The sequence below is a fragment of the Uloborus diversus genome, chromosome 9 (assembly GCF_026930045.1).
Source record: "Uloborus diversus isolate 005 chromosome 9, Udiv.v.3.1, whole genome shotgun sequence".
In the NCBI taxonomy this organism is placed as follows: domain Eukaryota; kingdom Metazoa; phylum Arthropoda; class Arachnida; order Araneae; family Uloboridae; genus Uloborus; species Uloborus diversus.
The window spans coordinates 150,165,731-150,187,032 of record NC_072739.1 but is presented as its reverse complement, the minus strand read 5'-3'; the positions used below and the strand labels follow the sequence as shown (position 1 = coordinate 150,187,032).

Sequence of the window (21,302 nt, the reverse complement as noted above, 5' to 3'; positions counted from 1 at the left end):
TTAATTTTTCATATAAGAAAACGATAAAATACCAAACAAACTTCATTATAAAATGTTGTTTAAACAGTAATGAAACATAATATAAGCGTTTGAAACAATTAATTAAATAAAGAATAAATACCTTTGTGCTGAGAATTAAAAAGTCAGTAATCCAACGTTATTAAGCACAAAACTTGCAAATTTGCAAGTTTATAAATCAGGAAAAAAAAACTCGCTTTTCGGACGAGAATCCATGGTTGAAAAAATGAGTCGCTCTCTCTCTCTCCCAATCCTTTTTGTCAGTGTGGCACATCCCAAAACGAAAAATTATTCCACAGATTATAATAAGCAGAATGTAAAGAGTCAAATACAAAAAAAAAAAAAAAAAAAACGCGTAATTTAACCAATTATTAAATGATTAGCAGCTGTTTAAAGTGCATGTCCGGTATACCGGACACCATGTCTGAAGAGGTTAATGTAACTAACATTTTGAATCAATTCTATTCATCAATTATTTCAATTTAAAGTAAGTAATGTAAATAATTCGGATGGGAAAATGTAAGGTGGTCACTACTGAAATTTTCAGATTTCGGAGTAGCCACTGCTGGATCAAATTTGAGGCGTGAGAAAAAATTGATAAAAATTGAACAAATTGAAATTCTGGCATTTTTAGAAATTGGGAAGATTTAGAAAGCGTTGGGCTCGAAAACGTTTATTGAGTTTCAAGAAGGGCAATCATTATTGTAGACCTACAGTTTAAAAATATACTTCACTGTGGCTCACTATTAGTGAGTTTTAAACCTTGAAATGGCCACTACTGAAGAAGTGGTCACTGCTGGTGCTTTACCTTACTTTTCAACACTTTATTAAATTAAATGAGGGAAATAGTTCAGAATATGGATAGGTTGACTTGAATAAAGTTGAAAGTAAAATCATTCAAACATTAGATGAGCAGAAGTTCAATCGTACAGGATATTACAAATAGTTGATATTCGATTTAAATTTCCAATTTATGTGTACAAACGTTCAATAATGTGCGTGATACCTGTTCTTCAATTCATCTTATTGACCTTAAAGAATTATTTCATTTTCTCAATCATTTTCTTAATTTTACTCCATACTATGGAAAACCTGGAGCTATTTAGTTTTCTCAATCTACTCTCACATTAGGAGGTAAAATCAACATATTAACAAGTCTAAAAATGACATTGATTAAATAATTGTTTTGTTCAAAAAGAAGCAAATAAAATAGGGTAGGTGAACCTAAGGTGGCTAATGTTCCTAAGGTAGACCACTCCTCGAAAATAGAATTAAATATACATGTGTCCCTCGAATTGCACGGTTAGTTCGTACAATCCTAGATCGAAACAGTATTATACTATTTATTTAATTTATTTAGTAAAGATATTATAGAGTACAGTTAGAAAGGTACATGCGGGGAAAAGTGGTTAGGGCAAAGTGAAAGAATTCATTTTATTTACTTATTCATTCCACTGTCAAATCACTAATGTATTCATTGACCATCTCTTACCTTGTTTTCGGTCCTATTCTTTTCTTTAAAGCATTTTATCAAGCACTTTACTATAGAATGGAATAAATTAACTAATTTAGAGACATTTCAAACCAATTTACCGCTACTGTGAGGAAAAAAAATCAAATTTCGAATCGTGTTTTTTGTTTTTTACGAGTACCAGCCATTTTAAAGTAATAAGCAAAATATTAGGGAATACATAAACAAAAAATTGAAGTCAAATGACTTTTAAGGGTCAACACAATGCAAAAATAATAAAAAAACGACATATAATAATTTTAATCATGAATTTATTCGAAAATATTTGAGTGTACGATGACTTTTGTGGCGTATTATTTCTCTGTCTCTTCGTTTTTTGACCCATTTCAAAAAGGAGATCCGTCAATATTTTGAAAAAACTACTGGGTTTTATTTAGAATGACATAGGAATGATGTGAAAAAATATTGGATTTAATATTCGAATTCAGTTTCGCGTTATTTTGGTTTTACTGAAAAATTTCAAAGTGTACGAACACTTTTGGGAGTCACTATATATAGATATACAGTTCTGTATTTTTGGGCTGTAATTTTCAAAACATGCTTCCAACTTTTTCATTTTGAAAAGAGGAAGTTACCTTAACTATTTCACTTTGCTCCATATTCCCTTACTATATGTTTAAATTTGAAGTAGGTTTTCTTTTTAATAGATTTTTTTTCCAGTTCAAGACATTGTTAACACTCCGTATCATTTATATTTTTAAAATGTTTTTATGGTATTTCTCTTAAACTATTGCTCCAGATTTTGCTCTAGTTCACTTCTTTTGAGTGTAGATAATTGGGAGGAAAACAAATGTAACGGACTAACATGAACCACGATTTATTCAATATGAACTACTAAAGCATTTTAATTGACGTTTATTGGCCGCTTCTTGCCGTTAAAAAGAGCTTTCGCACTGTTTGACCGCGGATTGTATGTAATTTGGCAATGAGCCAAGTGAAGGCGATTCCATCTAAATAAATCCAGCAGGGGAGATGGGAAAATAGCGATGGGATTTTGATGCACGCGTTTCATAATTTCACCAGGACCTTATTTATTCATTGTCTTTATTGAGGTGAAAATGAGTGGAAACACATTGACTTTCTATGGAAGCAATAAAAAGAAAATAAAATGTTTTCATTTCGTTTGGAAATTTAAAATCAAAATCGTAAGCTCCAAATTATGTTGTAAACAAAATAAATCTATTAATTTTTGAGTGAGAATATCGATCGAATATAGTTTTGATTTAAAAATTATTGCAGTGAATAAATTGCCATTAAAAAAAAAACTGAGTAGAAATAATTAAGGGACAAACGCGCACATCTGTCAGAAAAACTACTATCCCTAAAAGGTAATAGACGTGTCCATTGTCTGTAAACCGGATATTACCCTTTCCATACAATCCGTGGTTAGACGGTATTTTACACCCAGCCCCATTTAATACAACTTCTACGTAATAGGGATAACATGAAGTGCAGATAAAAGAAAGAACAAGTACTCCTTTATTCTTTCAAGTGATATACCAACAAGTTCAAACCGCATTTAAATATTGTTCTGTAATCTAAACGTACAACCTGTTCAGAACTGAAAAGTGTCCGCATAATGTTCTCCTTCTCTTGCGACAAAGTACACTTTGCTATCAGTATCTGACTTTTTATTCCAGTAATTTTGTAGGAAACATTTCACACCTGTGAACTAAATTTACGGCTACGATGAGATAAGAAGGTGTAAGGAGATTTGAGGAAAGCTTTTCAGATAACTTGACACTTCTTTCGTATCTAGAACTGGAATGTTTAAGAGCAAGTTCATTTTTTAAACAGATGACAATAAATTTTATTTGAGTTTGGTTCCTCATCTTTTAGATGAATTATAAAATGGCAACTCGTACCTTTTAGAAATGCTTTGAATTAGTGTACTTTGCGTAGGTAACATAAAAATTAGAACTTTTTTACATACTGTCTAATAATTTCCTTAAAATCTTATGAAGGAGACATTTCTTGTGCCTCAAATAGCACTGCTGTATAGATATACGCAATAGCAAGGGATACTCAAAACTATTAGTATGGACTGATAATCATACTTAAATTTATATCAATACAACGTTGTAGACTATTATAATTTACTTGTCTATAAATTACAAAAAAAAAAAAAAAAAAAAAAATTGCATTTTGACCTCTTGAATTCAAATTATGTTTTTCGAAATCACGAGTGTGTGTGTATATAGGCATGTGTGTTTATGTGTGTGTGAGGGGGTATGTGTGTTTGTGTGTAGGGGGTATGTGTATGTGTGTGTAGGCATGTGTGTTTACGTCTGTGTACAGGTAATGAGTGTGTGGGTAGTTGTGTGTATGTGTGTTTTTGTGTAGGGGGTATGTGTATGTGTGTGTGTGTTTGTGTATGTGTGTAGGCGTATGTATATGTGTGTGTGTGTACGTGCGTGTGTGTGTGCGTGTAAGTGTAGGATATTGACGCAACCTGGAGATGGTTTTCGCTAGAGGAGCAGCATCGTGAGGAGCCGGTCGACGGTGATTCTGCAGAGGATACTGGCGAGAAAATAAAATGATAGCACATCAAAACAGTCAAATGAAGGCAATAAGCAATCGTGATTGCTCAAAAACGTTTTGACCATTTATAGACATCAAACTCAAAACCCTTTTTCGAATTCTTATCCTAAAAGCAGGTAAAATACAAGAGAGAAAACTATTTCTTGCCAATAAATAACTATTCAATTTGAAATTCAAATAGTTTATGGTAGACGCTGCTGTCTCTGACCGATGGTCTCTGAAAGAGGTAAAGCACAGACCGACCGTAGGATATGACCTGTCCAATTACACATCTATCTGCCTTCTCCGCACAAAATTGAAATGTTTTACTTCTTTCAATAATTTCTTAAATCACCGTTAGATGGCATATTCAAGTTCTAGAACTGTGAATTACGTAAAATTAAACATATGCAAAATTTTTCAAACGAGCAAGCAAAAATGTGACGATAGAAAAATTCTATCTAATTTGTTCCTTTTTTTCCAAATGAAAATTCCATTCAATTATTAGTCGATATTTTTCACACTACCCCACGTGATGCACACGATCCCAAAAAAGTGGCAATTATAAAATGGCAGTTTTGTACTTGAAAAATATAGAATTTTATCTTCTAACTCATTTTGCGAAAATAATGGAAAAATTTAAACTTGGTAACTTATTTTTAAAATCTTTCGGAATAATTTTTCTTGCACCTCACTATGTGAAATTTGCCTAAATATTTCTGATACTGTAGCACAACCACTCGCAATGGGGTCGTTTGCAAAATTTTAAAAGTATTTTTTTCTGAAAGAGCATGCTCAAAAACGTAGGATCTGACCATTTTTAAATAATTTGTTTACGTTTAATATTAAAAAAAAAAGAACTTTAATCGGTGCACTTTCATTGTTTACGCTTTCGCCGATGACATCACAAATGATGAAATGCCATTGACTGTTGCCCATTCACAGAACAAAATATTTCATTCGCATCTTTACTCACGTGTACTGGCAACTATAGGGTTGATAGCAAGCGTAGAGCGCGATATTTCATTCGCTTCTTGATTATCATAACGTGGAAACGTGGTAGAAAGATGCGCCACAAGTGCATCATTTGTGACGTCTTAAAGACCACGCCTTGTTTGAAAAATCGGAAAAATAAAAAAAAATAATTAAAAAATAACTGTTGGGAAAATGAAAGTATTTTCTGGGTCCATGTTATTTATTTATTTATTTATTTATTTTGCTTATTCTATCAATTTCCGTGACAAAAAGTACTACTTTTGACTAAAGGAAACAACCCCATTGCAAGGGATACTTAAAACTATTATTTAGGACTGATAAACATATACTTTAATTCATTTAAGTACGAAGGAAAAATGTTTTTCCGTTACAGACAAACACATTAAACTTACATGAAATACACAGCCAGCTCAGTCATTCCAGCAGAGGAATTTCATGTAATTCTGCCGTATCCCTGGCTATTGGACGGTAACTTACTGAAAACATTAAACTTTTTTAACTTCATTTATTTTTTGTTTCTCAGTTACTAAAACAAGAAGACACTATTTGTTGCCAAAACATAGACGTTATTAAATGTAAGCAATACTAGTCAAACGATGAATAAAAAATGTAGCCAAAAGCTGCAGTTGAACTTTAATTATCCAAAACTCTTTTAACCAGAACGTCGTTTAACCGACATCGGTTTCTTTGAATATTTATATATTATTTCTATAGCCTGTTTTTGGTTTCTACGCGAGATCTTCCTCAACTCTTGATCGATTTCTTTGATTTACCTACCTATTCTAAAGCTTATCCTACAGGCTACTGACGAAAAATAGACCTACGGTCTAAAATTTGTTTTTTCAGTCAAAAAAAAAAAATGTTTTAAAAAAACAGAATGAGGTTTTCGGTTAAATTTATAACTGTAACTTGCACTGTGACCGACAGAGCTGAATAGCTTGATCGGCAAAGCGTTCGACTGGTAACCAGGAGAATGAGTATTCGGGCCCATGTCCGGACAATCTGCATAAAAAAATTAAAGATATATCGCGCATCACATGGACACTTAATAACAATGCATGACAAATATGAGGAAATATAATAAATGCGACGGAAACGCTCCTTGCTGTTATGAAAACTTGATGCAACTTGCAGATAAATTGATTCTTAATTGTAAGGGTTTTTTTTTTTTTTTTTTTTTGAGCAATCACGATTGCTTATTGCTTTCATTTGACTGTTTTTGGCGTGCTATCATTTTTCCCACCGGCGCGGCGCCACCCTCTGCCAGCACCACCCGTCGCGTCGGCCGGCCTCACGATGCTGCTCCTCTAGCGAAAACCGTCTCCAGGTTGCGTCCATATCCTACACACACACGCATACATACACGCACCAACACACACGCACACACAAACACATACACAAACACCACCATACACACACATACCCCTACACACATACACAAACACCACCATACACACACATACCCCATCACACATACACACACGCATGCCTACTGACACCTACACATACACACAAATACACACAACTGCCCACACATTCATGCCTGCACACAGACACAAACACATATGCTTACACACACACACATACACATACCCCCCCCCCACACACACACATACAAACACACACTCGTGATTGCGAAAAACATAATTTGAATTCAAGATGACAAAATTCAAATTAATTTTTGTATTTCATTTTTTTTTAAGCTTTCGCTCCGGTAAGAAAATTAAAGCATAATGTAAGCGAAAATATAAATATCAGGTTTAAGATTTCAGACTACAATGGAATTGTAAAGTAAGAAAAAGAACGTTAAAAAAAGCACAAATTTGCCAATTACATCAGACACGTGTTTCGGCGTTACAGGGAACGCCCTTTTCAATGCAAAAAGTAATGAGCTTATGGATGAAAAGACATCCATTTTTATCCAATGTCTGACCAGGAAAGCAGTTGCTTATTGGATGTAGTTTTGCTTTATTAAAACAATCACTTCTCTGCTTTTTAAACGTTGCCAAAAAATATTATCTAATTATAAAAAAAAATTACTGAACTTTAAGTGATGCAATAATGAAACAATGCTGTCTCGCAAGCTATCATACGAGTTTCATTGTTGGTGACATCAGAGTGTTACTCGGTCAGTGATTTTCGCTATTCTATATGTATATGAAGATTAGTAAGCATTTGAGGAAACACATGGACAGTTTTGAATTCAATCACAAAGCTCACGCAAAAAATGTCATATAGGATATTATTATTATTTTATTTTTGGAGTAGATTTTTATTTTATTTATTTTATTTATTTTTTTTAATCGTGGACCAGCTAATGTCGCTGAGGGCCGGTCAAAGTTTTCTGCGAAGGGAGGGGGGGGGGCGAACTACCGTTTGAGAATCGCTATAATAGAGGGTTAGGCTTACTACTGTCCAACCACGGATTGTATGGAATTTTCAAACGTCCAGATAAGACGAATCTATCTGAATGAGGGAAAAAAGTAAAAAATTGATGCTGGTATTCCGCTTATTTGAATGAGGCTCTGCTTCTGCAAAAGCTGGCATGGCTAAAAAATAATAGATTTGTCCATTTCCGGCTGTAAAACGGATGTTTGTCTTTCCATACACTCCGTGGTCAGATAGTAACTGCAATATTTAAATGAAGACCATATTAAAGCACTCCATTTGCATTTCTAATTAGGTTTTCTCGTTTCTTTCCCTAGGATTCATGGACCAAAAAGGCTTAATAAAAGAAAAAGCATGTTCAGGATACCAATTTCTTCGATTCAGTATTATTCGAAAACCGAAGTATCTGGAGTTACTTTCATGACTCGATTTGAAAAAATACTGATCGTAGAATTCAGTGGAACAAAGTAGCATGGAGAAAAATGAATTGTTTAAATACTAGTGGAAAAGAATAAGTGATTCTAATGTGCTGAAGAAAAGCATAATCACAGAAAAAAATGCATTAGTTTTTGATTGTATACTTTTACTGCAAAACTTAATGACGAAGTTGGACAACAAGCTGCACGGCAATTGAATCATGTAATAGTCGTCGATGTAATTCACAAAACACAATTTTGTTTCAATTAATGGATGCAAAGACGTTTTGTATCAAAGATTACTCACATTTAGTTCTAAAAAAAAAGACTTGATATAAAGTAATATGATTTAGAAATCTCACTCGGAAGATGACTGTCAGTTATTCTCTGGATGTGGCCAACACGAGGTTTTTAGGCTTCGCTAAGCTTTTACTTCGATGGAAAGGCAGCATTTATAAAATACTTTGGAGAGAATTTTTTCTTTTTTGTCTGTGTTACTCAACTCTAAGCGTAACCTACAGGTGCTTTTTAAACAAGACACAAAAGGAGTAAGTACAAACACCTTTATATATTTAATTCACATCACAACAGCTCTTGTTATTTTTTACTCAACCTTGGAAAAAGTGCTATAATTACACAATAAAAAAACTATTCTTAAAAAGGAATTTTTGAAAGAAAAAGAGTTTGAAAACTAAAATATGCAACTTATATAGTTTTAACTTTCCTATTTTGCATTACTTAACTGGCGCCGATTATCTTAACCTGTCGGGATTGACTTTTTTAGTCTTAGTAAATTTCGCTTTGCTCACACTTTGCCGTGGTCTTGATGCCGAATTTATTCGTTTTTTGATTGGTAGATAGAAAGTCACGTAAAATAGGCAACAGTATATGTGCAAGTGCATTTCTGATTGTTTGCTACTTCTTCAAGAACATCCTGGAATTGCAAGTGAAATCAGGTATCAAAAAATTCAGATTTTTTTTTAAAATTCCTGTCTCATCTTTATAGAACTGTAATTAACATGCAAATTGATGAAAAGAGCAATTCAAATTGTTTCACAAATTTGGTGCAGAAAAAAGATTCGTACATTTAAAATTTTTATAACAATCGAATCAGAGAATTTTTTTTTGTGCGAGATGAAATTTGTTTGGAACTTTTCTAAATTATTTAGTAATAAAGATATAAGAGTTTTAGCTCAAACTCGAAACGCTTTCCTGAAGTAAAAGCATTAAATAACTCTTTTTTGTTTTATTATTATTATTATTGAGTTTTTTTAATAGTCTGCCTGATATAATTAGTATGAAAAAAATATCCGACATGAAAAATGAATTGAATTGACACATCTCCCTAGTTAAGTGTCTACACTTTCTCCTGCAGTTTTAATGGAATTTTACTTTCTTTAAATAACAATAAAATGAAAAAAAATTCTTTTTAAATCTGAAGACTATTTCTATGAGCTTAGTTCGCACGAAAAAGTATGAAATAAAATAAATATATGATTTCTTGATTACATCATTCAAAAATTGCAGTTGATCTTAATACGTCTATATGATATTTAGGTTAATGCTAGGCTCAGAAGCTTAGGTTCTCAATTTTTTATTTTAATTTTCATTGGCTACTTTAGATTTTACCAAACATAAAGATATAAAGATCAACTGCAATTTTTGAGTGTTGTAATCAATAAGTCAAATACATATTTTTTTTCATACTTTTAGTGTGAATAAAGCTCATAGAAATAGTCTTTATACCTTTTTTTCTTTAAAATTCTTTCGTTTTAAATTCAATTGCGATGAAACTTTTTGAACAAGTTTCATTCTGAAATTCTGAAATGGTAAATTTTGGAAAAATGTATTTCACAATCTGTGATTTCTTTCTTTTTTGTTGGTAACTTTCCGAAACCCAATTTCCTTTTAATGTTTTTTTTTTAAATTTAAAGTTTAGTCACAACAGAGTAGAAGTTAGTCAAGTAGTTCAAAAGTTTAATAACTGCTGTTCTTTTTTTCTCTCTTTCCTTCTTTCTTTGTGAAAACTATTTCTAATAGACCTTGTTCGACACAAAATTGTTTCTCTTTCTTTTTGAGAATGATTTACTCATGTTGATTAACAAGGAAATTGTATCTACAGTCTCAAATATTTTTCAAGGGAAAAAAAACATCACATAATGTCTTTTCAAGGGTTTTTGAACATGTAGTGATCTTCGTGGATGTCTTCACGGACTTCATACCCCTGTCCTTTGTTTTGGGGTTCTACGTTACCCTGGTGGTCGGACGGTGGTGGGCCCAGTACGAAGCTATCCCCCGACCTGACAGGTGAGTGTCCAATATGTTTGCTTTTTTTTTTGCCATTGCTTTTACCTTCTACTCTTATTCATTCCCTAACTGTGTCTTGATTGCTATTAAAGTTAAATAGCTTTTGTTGCTAATATTTTTCGTGTCAGCTGGAAACCAAAATTCAAGACAGACATTTGAACCAAACAGGATGAAAAATACTGAAATTTCATGGCTGTGTGAACTAACATAACACTTATGTCAGGTGTAGCAGTAGAGCTGTCAGGTGTAGTACATTGCACTACATCTGAAAGCTCTTCCATGTATTTTTGCACCAACATGGTACTTATATTTTAATTGGAGGCATGAAATTAGCTGGAACATGTTGAATTTAGCCAGTGTTGCCAGATTGGGGGAAATTTCCCCATTTTGGGGAAATCTGGTGCTCTCTTGGGAAATTTTGGGGAGATGGGTTTTGAGGGGAATTCTTTAGGGAAAAACTTTTTTCTGGGGGAAAACCTGGGAGAAAAAATTTTTTAAGGAAAAAAGAATTTTTTTCGTATTTAGATTCGCGTCAAGAAGTAGTAGTTACATTGTATGTAACAAACAGCGTTTTTTTAGGTTTGCTCAACTTTATGGAATTTGCATTTCGCATTATATGGAATATTATGCTACGGAATTCACATTAATGTTCTGCGTGAGTAACTAGTTGATACATGAAACGGGTAAAAATAAGTATGATGAAGAATGTTCATGGATAAGTTTAAATGTACATACAGATGCAGAGTAGTAAATGCAAATAGAAAAAAAAAAACATTTGGCTATTTGTTATCTTTCGGTCAGGCGCTTGTATTTATGACAAGTGGCACCCGCATGGCTTTGCCCGTAGTAGAAAAGTAAAAGGTCTTTTGGTTCCCCTGTATATTTACAAATGATACGTGATGAATTTCTCGCCAATTGGCTTGCCCACGTTACGGTTCCACGTTATGATAACTTGGTAATTTACTCGTCCATCTTATGATAATTTTACTCGGGAAAATGTTCTTAAAATTGGAATAAAAAGGAACAAAATCGAATTTTCGAAAAATCGCTTAAAGGTGCACACCCCCATGCTACTAACTAATATTTTTCCAAATTTCATAAAAGTCGGCCGAACGGTCTAGGCGCTATGCACGTTACAGACATCCTGATAGACAGAGAGATATCCAGACAGAGAGACAGAGAGACTTTCAGCTTTATTATTAGTACAGATAAAGAAAGATAAAGATAAAGAAGACAAAAAAAAAAAGCTAAAATGGGAAGAAAAAAAGGTTGGGGAATTTTATAAGAAAATTTGGCTATTTAGGGGAAAAAAAATTTTTCAAGAGACAAAAATATTAGAGGAAGTCGATTCATTTTCTGAAAATATTAGTGGAAAAATAATTTTTGAATTTGGGGAATTTTGGTAGAAAACATCGCTTTTTGGGGAAAAATTGGAAAGGAATTGGGGAAATCTGGATTTGACCATCTGGCAACACTGAATTTAGCTTCTATTGCCCCTTCCTTTTATTCTGCATACAGAATTTTGCTCTCTCAACAAATACTGAAAAATAACATGTCTGTTAAGACTGTAATAAAATTTACTTTTGCCATTAAGAATGTGTGTAAGAAAAAGATTTTCTCTTCACAATGTTTATATTTGCACCTCGGGAAAAATCCTAATGTGAGAGGGGAAACGATTATAGTTTTCAGATTCAATGCTAGAAAAATCATAAGAACCATTTATAAAAGCCAATAAAGAAAAAGAATTAAAAAAAAAAAACAAGCGCAGGATAATGTTATTATAATTCATTGGGCAGAAGTAAACTTATTGATTGTTCTAAAGTGATTTCTTTAATAAAATATTCAGTGAGCTGTAAATACTGAGTAATGATTTGCTTGCAAAGTTAATTACAACATGTTTCCTATACAGGGCTTGTTTCATGATATCATCGTTTGTTCATGGTTCGGATGAGAGAAGTCGGATGATTCGGAGAGCCCTTGGGCGGTACCTGATTCTGCTTCAAGCAATAACGTTCCAGGCCGTCAGTCCAGCAGTTAAAAAAAGATTTCCGACAACTCAACACTTAGTAGCTGCAGGTACTATTCAAATATGCTTTTGTTAGTAAACTACATAGAGATATAAGAAGGAGAGAAATCTCCTACAAATGGCAACACCTGAAAACGGCTCAAAAATTTCACTTTCTCACCATAGCTCTGTCGTCGATCTATAGATAATCTGTTTCGGCTTTAATGACAACATTTCCAATGTTACAGTGTAAACAAATCTGATTTCAGACCTTCTTCATGCAAAAGATTAATGGTTCTTTTATCGTGTGTACCTATTCAGGATTTAGGAAGATTTTTTACCTTTGTGATGAAAAGAAATTTAGTTTTTTCACTGCATCTGTTTCTAGCTGCATTTCATTTTATAATATGATTCATGATTATTGCTTCGTGTCGGATTGCACTATGAAAAATTCAGCTGAAAGTATCTCAAATTAAAAAGAAAAATTTACTCATGTTTATTGAGACCCAGAGTGAGTAATTAAAAATGCATATGAAACATCGGACCTAAATGCTACTATTTTCTTTTTTTTTTTCAATTGTAAAATCATAGAAAATAGTTTAACTTGCACTGTTATCGAAATTCTGAAGCAATTTGTCCAAGTCCTAAGTGAATTGCCACAAACTTTTGCTCAGGATTTTTTTTTAATAAACTGAAATTTCATATGCAAACCTTTAATATGTTCTTTCTATATTTTCTTTTTGTTTCAACAAAAGAAAAATCAGTTAACACATAAATCTGGTACACAATGTATATATGCTTATGTTCCATTTATTTATTGAAATATATATATGAAAATAGACACGTGTATAATAAACCTGCTGTTTATACCGGTATCTATTAGTTCATAATTTTATCAAATTCCTCTTTTAACCAAACAAAGGGCCAAAATTAGGGCATCATATGGTTATATTCAATATGAACTTACTGCACATTGGTCCTGTATTCAGCAATAGAAATCATTATGTCTGGTGCTCTTCAAGTAAATTTGTTTTTCATAAAAATTCATTACCACAAGTTTTTTTGAGGTGGTATTTACTCCATGCAAGCAAATGAGCAAATAAAATTTACTGTAGGGGGGAAGGGGGAGTGACAATCTGAAAAAATGGCAACTGAGGAGAATCATACAAAGTTGATTTTTTTTTCTAAAACTTATGTAAAATACACACAAAAGTGAAATTTCCTTCAGAGTCTAAGATTCCAAAAGAAAAAGAAAAGCACAGTTGCTTCCAACTCTCCCTGAAAACAGTATAAATGTCGTAAATGGAAATATCTTAATTGAATCTCAAAATTTTTTTAAAAAAAAGGTGACATTCACAGCTAAGTATTTCATTTTTACATTCTATATGACAGTTAAAACAAGAAATAAAACTACTTGACACTTATTACTTCATGTTCGTCGAACAGCTGGAGAGGCAAATGTAAGCTCACTAAACTTTGGCTGTAAATATCTACTTTTTCTACACTGTCATTCTAAACAATGGCTACGTCTACACAGTTGCTAAGCAGAAAAAAAACACGAATAGTGTAATGACGAAAAAAGTTGAAATAGATAGCAATCGAAAGAGCATCTTGAGACATAGTTTTGAAGCAAATATTACTTGCCCTCGTCCGACCGTTATCGAGACATGAGGGCTTAAGGCTTATAAAGTCTGTGGAAGTTTTAAGAATAGCGCCATATTTAAAGACTTGGAGAGAAATCGTTCACGCAATTTCACCGTCTGCATCCATCTACAAATAGAAAGAAAAGATGTCTTCCATTGCTCAACGAAACTTGCGCAGCAACTTTTCTTAAACTTTCGGCAGGCTTTCAGACATAAATATTTCGATAACGGGGCCACGAGGACAAATAATGGGGTCGTTTCCTTCAGTCAAAAGTAATACTTTTAGTCACTGAAATTGATAGAATAAGCAAAAAAAAAAAAAAACATGGACCCAGAAAATTCTTTCATTTTCCCAACAGTTATTTTTTAATTAATTTTTTAAAATGTCCGATTTTGCAAACAAGGCGTGGTCTTGATGACGTCACCAATGGTGCTCTTTGGCGCATTTTGTACCGCGTTTCCACGTTATGATAATCAAGAAGCGAATTAAAATTGCGCTCTACGCTTGCTATGAACCATATCGTTGCCAATACACGTGAATAAAGATGCGAATTAAATATTTTGCTCTGTGAATGGCAACACAGAATGGCATTTTATCATTTGTGATGTCATCGGCAAGATATGTAAGCAATGAAAGCGCAACGATTTAAGTAATTTTATTAAAATATTAAACTTAAACAAATTATTTAAAAAATGGTTAGATCCTATGTTTTTAAGCATGTTTTTTCAAAAAAAAAAAAAAAAAAATACTTTTAAAATTTTGGAAACGACCCCATTTATGCGTGCAGAAACATGTTTTTCAATGCTTTTTCAATTGCTACTTATTTATTTCTTTCATTATAACACTATCGTGTGGTTTCCTAGTTAGAGAGGCACTAAACTCTCAGAATGTCTTCCCTACGTTGCCAAGTCTTCACTCCCCAACTATCAAAAAACACCACAAGTGGGGTAATACAATTTGTTTCCATTTACCCCACCTGACTCTACTTCTTGTAAGACGCATGTTCATAGACAGATGCTATTTTGTATTATTCATATTCACAGGTATCATGACAAAGGAAGAACATACTGTGTATGAAAAAGTTTCATTTCCTTACGGCAAATGGTGGCTTCCGTGCCATTGGTTCTTTGCCCTAGCGACGAGGGCGAAGAGGGAAGGCAGAATTAAAGAACCCATTCTGTTTGACTCGTTACTACAGGTAGGCTATATAATATATATAGTCTCCATTTTTTTGTATATAATAGCTTTATGTGAGGAATATTCTTCTTTTCATAAAATACATAGACTGCTTTTTTTTTTTGAGCAATCACGATTGCTTATTGTTCTCATTTGACTGTTTTTGGTGTTCCTATCATTTTATTTTCCCACCGCCACCCTCCGCACCATCACCGTCGATGGGCTCCTCACGATGCTGCTCCTATAACGAAAGCCGTCTCCAGGTTGCATCCATGTCCTACACACACGCGCATACATATACAACTACACACACACACACGCACACACACAAACACACATACCCAAACACATACACACACTCATACATACAGACACCCACACATACACACACAAAAACATACACACACATACACACAACTACCCACACATTCATGCCTGCACACAGACACAAACACATATGCAATACACATACACATACCCCCCCACACACACATTCATACGCACAACTACCCACACACTTATACCAGCACACAGACACAAACACACATGCCTACACACACAAACACACACGCCTACATACACACACTCGCGATTGCGAAAAACACAAATTGAAATCAAGATGTCCAAATTCAAGCTATTTTTTTTTCCTTTTTACTTTCTTCTATATCTAATATATAGAAGAAAGTATTGGATTCGTGCAAATTTTCGAATTTCGAATTTTGACGGATTCGAACGTTTTGAGGTGTACTGAGTCCATTTCGACTATTTTTGGAAAATGTCTGTCTGTGTGTGTGTGTGTGTGTGTGTGTGTGTGTATGTGTGTGTGTATGTGTGTATGTGTGTCACGTCTGTGTGTGACCAGTTTTTTGTGGCCGCTCTACAGCAAAAACTTCCGCTTGAAATCGAACGAAATTTGGTACACATATGTGCCCCTATGTGAACTTGTGCCCATTGATTTTTGGCGCGAATTCCTCCAAGGGGGGTGGAGCAATGGGACGTTTTTTGAGTTTTGCGTGACTGCTATTCCCCAGGAAGTAACTGGCAGAATCAGACAAAATTTGGTCCATATGTTGTCCCTAACAGGTACAGATCCTGATTCAATTTTGGTGTCAATAGCTCAAACGGGGGTTGAGCTATAGAACGTTTTTTGCCGTCAATTGTGACTGCTGTATCTCAATAAATAATGAACGTAATCAAACAAAAATTTATCGACAAGTAGCCCTTAGAGGGTATAAGAAATGATTTTATTTTGGTGTCAACAGCTAAAAAGGTGGTGGCGCAATCGAACGTTCTTTTTTTCCATTGTGAGTGCCATATCTCAAGAAGTAACGCTACGTTCTGGATGAAATTTGTAATAAATATGAATCCATATGTAAACAGGCGTTGGTTTAATTTTGGCGCCAATCGCTCCTTGGGGGGCTGATTTTTTTTTATTTGTGTGAATAAAAATAGCTTTTTAATTGCAACAATAAGAAAGATAAATCGTAACAGACTGTCGTCTGCGTTCAGCTCGTGCTTTTAATTGCATGGAAATGATCCGAAATATTATCTCAATGATTTAAAATTTTTAACTGTTGCCATCTTGTGTCTGTTAACAGATAAATGTTTGTAATTATTTTAAGCAAGGCTTTCAAAATAATTTCCAATTTTCATTCTTTGCTTTGCTTTTGAGATAAATCAGGAATTCGCAACTCCAACGAACTATAGGGGGCACTGAAGTCACTGTCTAATGGCGGACTTAAAAACTAAAACAAACGCACATGGTAACGAAGAAAATGCTAAAAGTGTTATGATTTTTGTTCGTACGTATGATTTTTTCGCTTTATTCTTTTTAAATTAATTTTCAAAGTCTTGTGGATATTCTGGCCCACGTAGAAAGAAATGAGAATTCAAGAAGCATTACTAAACGTCAAAGATTAATGCAAACTACGTAGTCCGTAGTTCTAAGCAGCTATTTCCACGATGTTGAATTCGATATTTATCAATTCTTGATAAAACTAAATAATAATTGTGGCCTGACAAGAATAACAATTAATGCTAGAAAATTCAATATGACATTACAAATTGTTATCGAAAGAAGATACCTTTTTGCCTTGCTTGGCTAGCGATTATTGTTTTCCATTTGTAGCTGAGTTATTTCTCTCGAATTCCCGAATCGGTTAATTTAAAAATTTTCTGTTTCGATTTTTCTAATTTCTGAGTTACGATTTAATTGTGTCATGTTATGCAAATCATCAACAAAATTCTCACGGATATATGGCAGTAGTTTTCTTTTCAGTTGATTGACCATTATTTCTTTTCACTTATCGAATTCTGTAATCTTACTACCATTTTATTCCACTCATGATAAAAATTAAAAATGGTTTAACTAAAAACGCGAAATCTCGCCAAGACTACTTTGCTCGCACTATACTAAAACTATAACCCTAAACAAATTTGGCGAAACCTTTCAGCTGAGAATAAAAGGAATAAAGTAAATTCTTTCTCGGTTATTCATTTTTTTCTACGATAATATATTCAAGAAAATATTTTGCATACTGTCCATTCCAACTAAATGCTGCTGTAAAATATGGTAAGTTTAATTAATTTAAGATTAAAAAAAACCCCATATTCTTACAAATTCATACAAAACAATAAAATTTTTTACCTTGTATAACGTTATCCAAGTTTGTTAATCCAGAATTTTCGCTTTCACCAATTATTAAGGAAATAATGAAAACTAACATTATTTTGAGAAGCTCGAGAATACTACTAAGGGACGAATTAATTTCTGTAGCTGAAAGCAAACTAAGACACATCGATTGCGTTAATAAATGCTCAGAACAAACTGCCTGTGTTTACGTCAACAGACACACGTGGAACGCAACGTGGCAATGTTTTAGTTTCATTTGCAGTTTTGTAAATCACCGCAAGGTAGCGTATTCGAGCGCTGGAGTTCCGGATTGGGATGGTTATCAAGTTTTGGCATGTGTAATTTTGTTTTCGCTGGGAATATTGCTTCCTCATTAAGCATGGGGAGGGATCAGAATTATAAGAAAGATATAGAAGAAAGTTTCGTGATGGCCACAACATTTATTTTGACGTTATACCGTATACGTGTTTTTGATGTACGTGTTTTTGACGTTTTTATGCTATACTATAATAGATAATTCCAAAAAATGGGACCGATTTTAGTAAATTCAAGGCGATACCTTAAATCCATTGCGTTTTTTTACTTCAGTGAATTACTGAAAAAGGTTTTTTTTAGAGTAACTATGACTGAATATGTTGTTTAAAATGCTCATTGCTCATTTAATCTTTCTTTCTTTCTTTTTTTTTACTTCAAATCAAGTAGGGGAATGTGGGTTTAAAGCTAAATAGTGGGGTCGGTCAAGTGAAATGGTAAAATATTTAACTTTTTTGTGTCTCCACCTATACATGTAATAACACTAAACAAATTCCGAAAAGTTAATGGTTATTTAAATGGAACGTTTCGGGATTTCAGAGGATTTCACCTACTTTCCCATAAAATCAAGTATCTTCGCAAAAAAGTTTCTTGAATTGTAAAAGATGCATGAATGCAGACTTTTCACTGGTGTGAAAAATATTTTTCGCTACCAGTTTAAAGACTGACTGAGCGTGTTTATGAAGTGAATCAGCTTTAGCTCGCTTGGTCCATCCGGATTGACTTAGCTCCCAATGGGAACAAATAAGTCCCTGAATAGTTGCAGCTTTGCGAAGCAGGAATTGCAGGCAAGGAATATGCTTGTTTCCTGCTTGGAATTTCCGCGTAGCTTTGGCCATGGTTGCTCTAATGCTGCTGGAGCTTTCTTGGTAAATCAAGAAGGTTTTAGTCAATTACATTAAACCTATTTAATTTTTTTATACGGTTCCCGAAACATCATAGGGGAGATTTCCCAATATTTCAGAAAGTTTCAAGGATAATTTCAGAAAAGTTACTGACTTTTATCGGAAAACGTTTTTGGTTTTTGCAAGATATGTTACTGGCTGAAATTGGGTACATCAGCTGTCTATTATTTTCAAGGAACGTTTCTGAATCGTTTGTACAGTGAATAATTTAACTATGTTATTAAGCTTGTTGTTGATTCCAGTCAAAAAAAAAAAAAGTTACTTCTGAAAATTTAAAAAAAATTATACTAAAATTGCAATGCAGAATGGTATAACAAACATTTTTTGAGCAATCACAATTGCTTATTGTTCTCATTTCACTGTTTTTGGCGTCTTTTGATTTTTCCCACCGCCACCCTCCGCACCATCACCGTCGACCGGCTCCTCACGATGCTGCTCCTAAAACGAATGCCGTCTCCAGGTTGCATCCATGTCCTACACACACGCGCACACATACACAACTACACACACACATATAAACACAAACACATACACCTACACACATACACAAGCACATACACACAGAAAAACATACACACACACATACACACAACTACCCACACATTCATGCCTGCACACAGACGCAAACACATATGCATACACACACATACCTCCCCCCCACACACATTCATACACACAACTATCCACACACTTATGCCAGCACACAGACACAAACACATATGCCTACACACACAAACACATACCCCCCCCCCCACACAAACACACACGCCTACATACACACACTTGTGATTGCGAAAAACATAATTTGAATTCAAGATGTCAAAATTCAAATTAATTTTTCTTTTTTAAATATTTTTCTTAAAAAGAGAAAGTTTTTGTTATTAACATTTCAAATGTTATTTGAGGCCTACTGATAGTCAGTGCTTATTTATTTACCACTAGTGGCACCCGCACGGCTTTGCCCGTAGTAGAAAATGAAAAGGTCTTTTGGTTCGCCTGTGTATTTACAGATAGTGTATGATGAATTTCTCGCCAATTGGCTTGCCCATGTGACGGTTCCACGTTACGATAACTTGGTAATTTACTGGACCATCTTATGATAATTTTGGTAGGGACAATGCTATAAAAATTGGAATAGAAAAAGAACAAAATCAAATTTTCGAAAAATTGCTTTGAGGTGCACACCTCCATGCTACAAACTAATTCTGTGCCAAATTTCAAGAAAATCGGCCGAACGGTCTAGGTGTTGTGCGCGTCACAGAGGTCCTGACAGACAGAGAGACTTTCAGCTTTATTATTAACTAGTGGTAGCACGGGTTTGCCCGTAATAGAAAATTAAAAGGTCTTTTGGTTCGCCTGTATATTTACAAATAATGTATGGTGAATTTTCTCGCCAATTGGCTTGTACCCATGTTACGGTTCCACGTTATGATAATTTCGTAATTTACTCGTCCATCTTATGATACTTTTGTTATTAAAATTGTATTGGAAAAAGAACCACATCGAATTTTCGAAAAATGGCTTCGAGGTGCACACCCCCATGGTACAAACTAACTTTGTGCCAAATTTCATGAACATCGGCCGAACGGTCTAGGCTTTATGCGCGTCACAGAGATCCTGACAGACAGAGATCCTGACAGAGGGACATTCAGCTTCATTATTAGTAAAGATAAAGATAAAGAAGATAAAGATAAAGATAAAGAAGATAAAGATAAAGATAAAGAAGATAAGTTAATGATAAAGAAGATAAAGATAAAGATAAAGAAGATAAAGATAAAGAAAAGATAAAGATAAAGATAATAAATATTTGGCATGATTTTGTTTAAATTGTGCAGAACAGAGGTTCTAAATGCCCGTGGGTACCGTTGTATCCGCCAAGGGCTTAACGTGTGCCCGTGCCCACCGCTCTATGACAGTGATAAAAATATCTTAATTTAAAAAATTGTTTATGAAAAATTTTTTATTCTTTACTATTAGATACAAAAAGTACTTGCAATACAAAGTTTTCATCTGTCGTTTTCGAAACCAATGTCTGATCATTTCGCTGCAAAAATACAGCTGTCGTTCTTAGTCCCAAATAAAGATAACTGATCGGTTTGGCAGTTTCCAGAATTAGTTTTCAATTCGTAGTATGGATAAGCTTCGCGGGCCACAGTTGGACCGCTGGTCATAAAATGGATACTACTGATCTAAAGAACAAATTTTTCCGAATACTTCTTGTATACAGTATTTTATTACGTAAAATTGTACGTGTTTCATGTTCAAATTTTGTCGACGTAAATTACAGTTGGAACTATAGTTCTGGTTTAATTCTCAATTGTATGCATTTTTTTGTTTGTTTGTTTAGGAACTCATATCCTATAGAAATGCATGCGGTACAATGCTAGCATACGATTGGATCAGTGTTCCATTGGTATACACGCAAGTAATTCGTTTTCTTCCACTCTATTTT

The 21,302-nt window shown here is 33.9% G+C and overlaps 1 protein-coding gene across 1 annotated transcript in view; it reads left to right on the top strand.

Moving 5' to 3' along the window:
- LOC129229826 (bestrophin-4-like) overlaps positions 1 to 21,302 on the top strand; it is a 33,881-nt gene that overhangs the window by 1,281 nt on the left and 11,298 nt on the right. The window contains exons 2-6 of the mRNA XM_054864200.1: positions 7,771 to 8,417; positions 10,042 to 10,176; positions 12,086 to 12,252; positions 14,869 to 15,023; positions 21,198 to 21,275. Of these exons, the coding sequence (XP_054720175.1) occupies positions 8,239 to 8,417; positions 10,042 to 10,176; positions 12,086 to 12,252; positions 14,869 to 15,023; positions 21,198 to 21,275 (714 nt within the window). The 5' untranslated portion in view covers positions 7,771 to 8,238. The remainder of the gene's footprint in view (positions 1 to 7,770; positions 8,418 to 10,041; positions 10,177 to 12,085; positions 12,253 to 14,868; positions 15,024 to 21,197; positions 21,276 to 21,302) is intronic.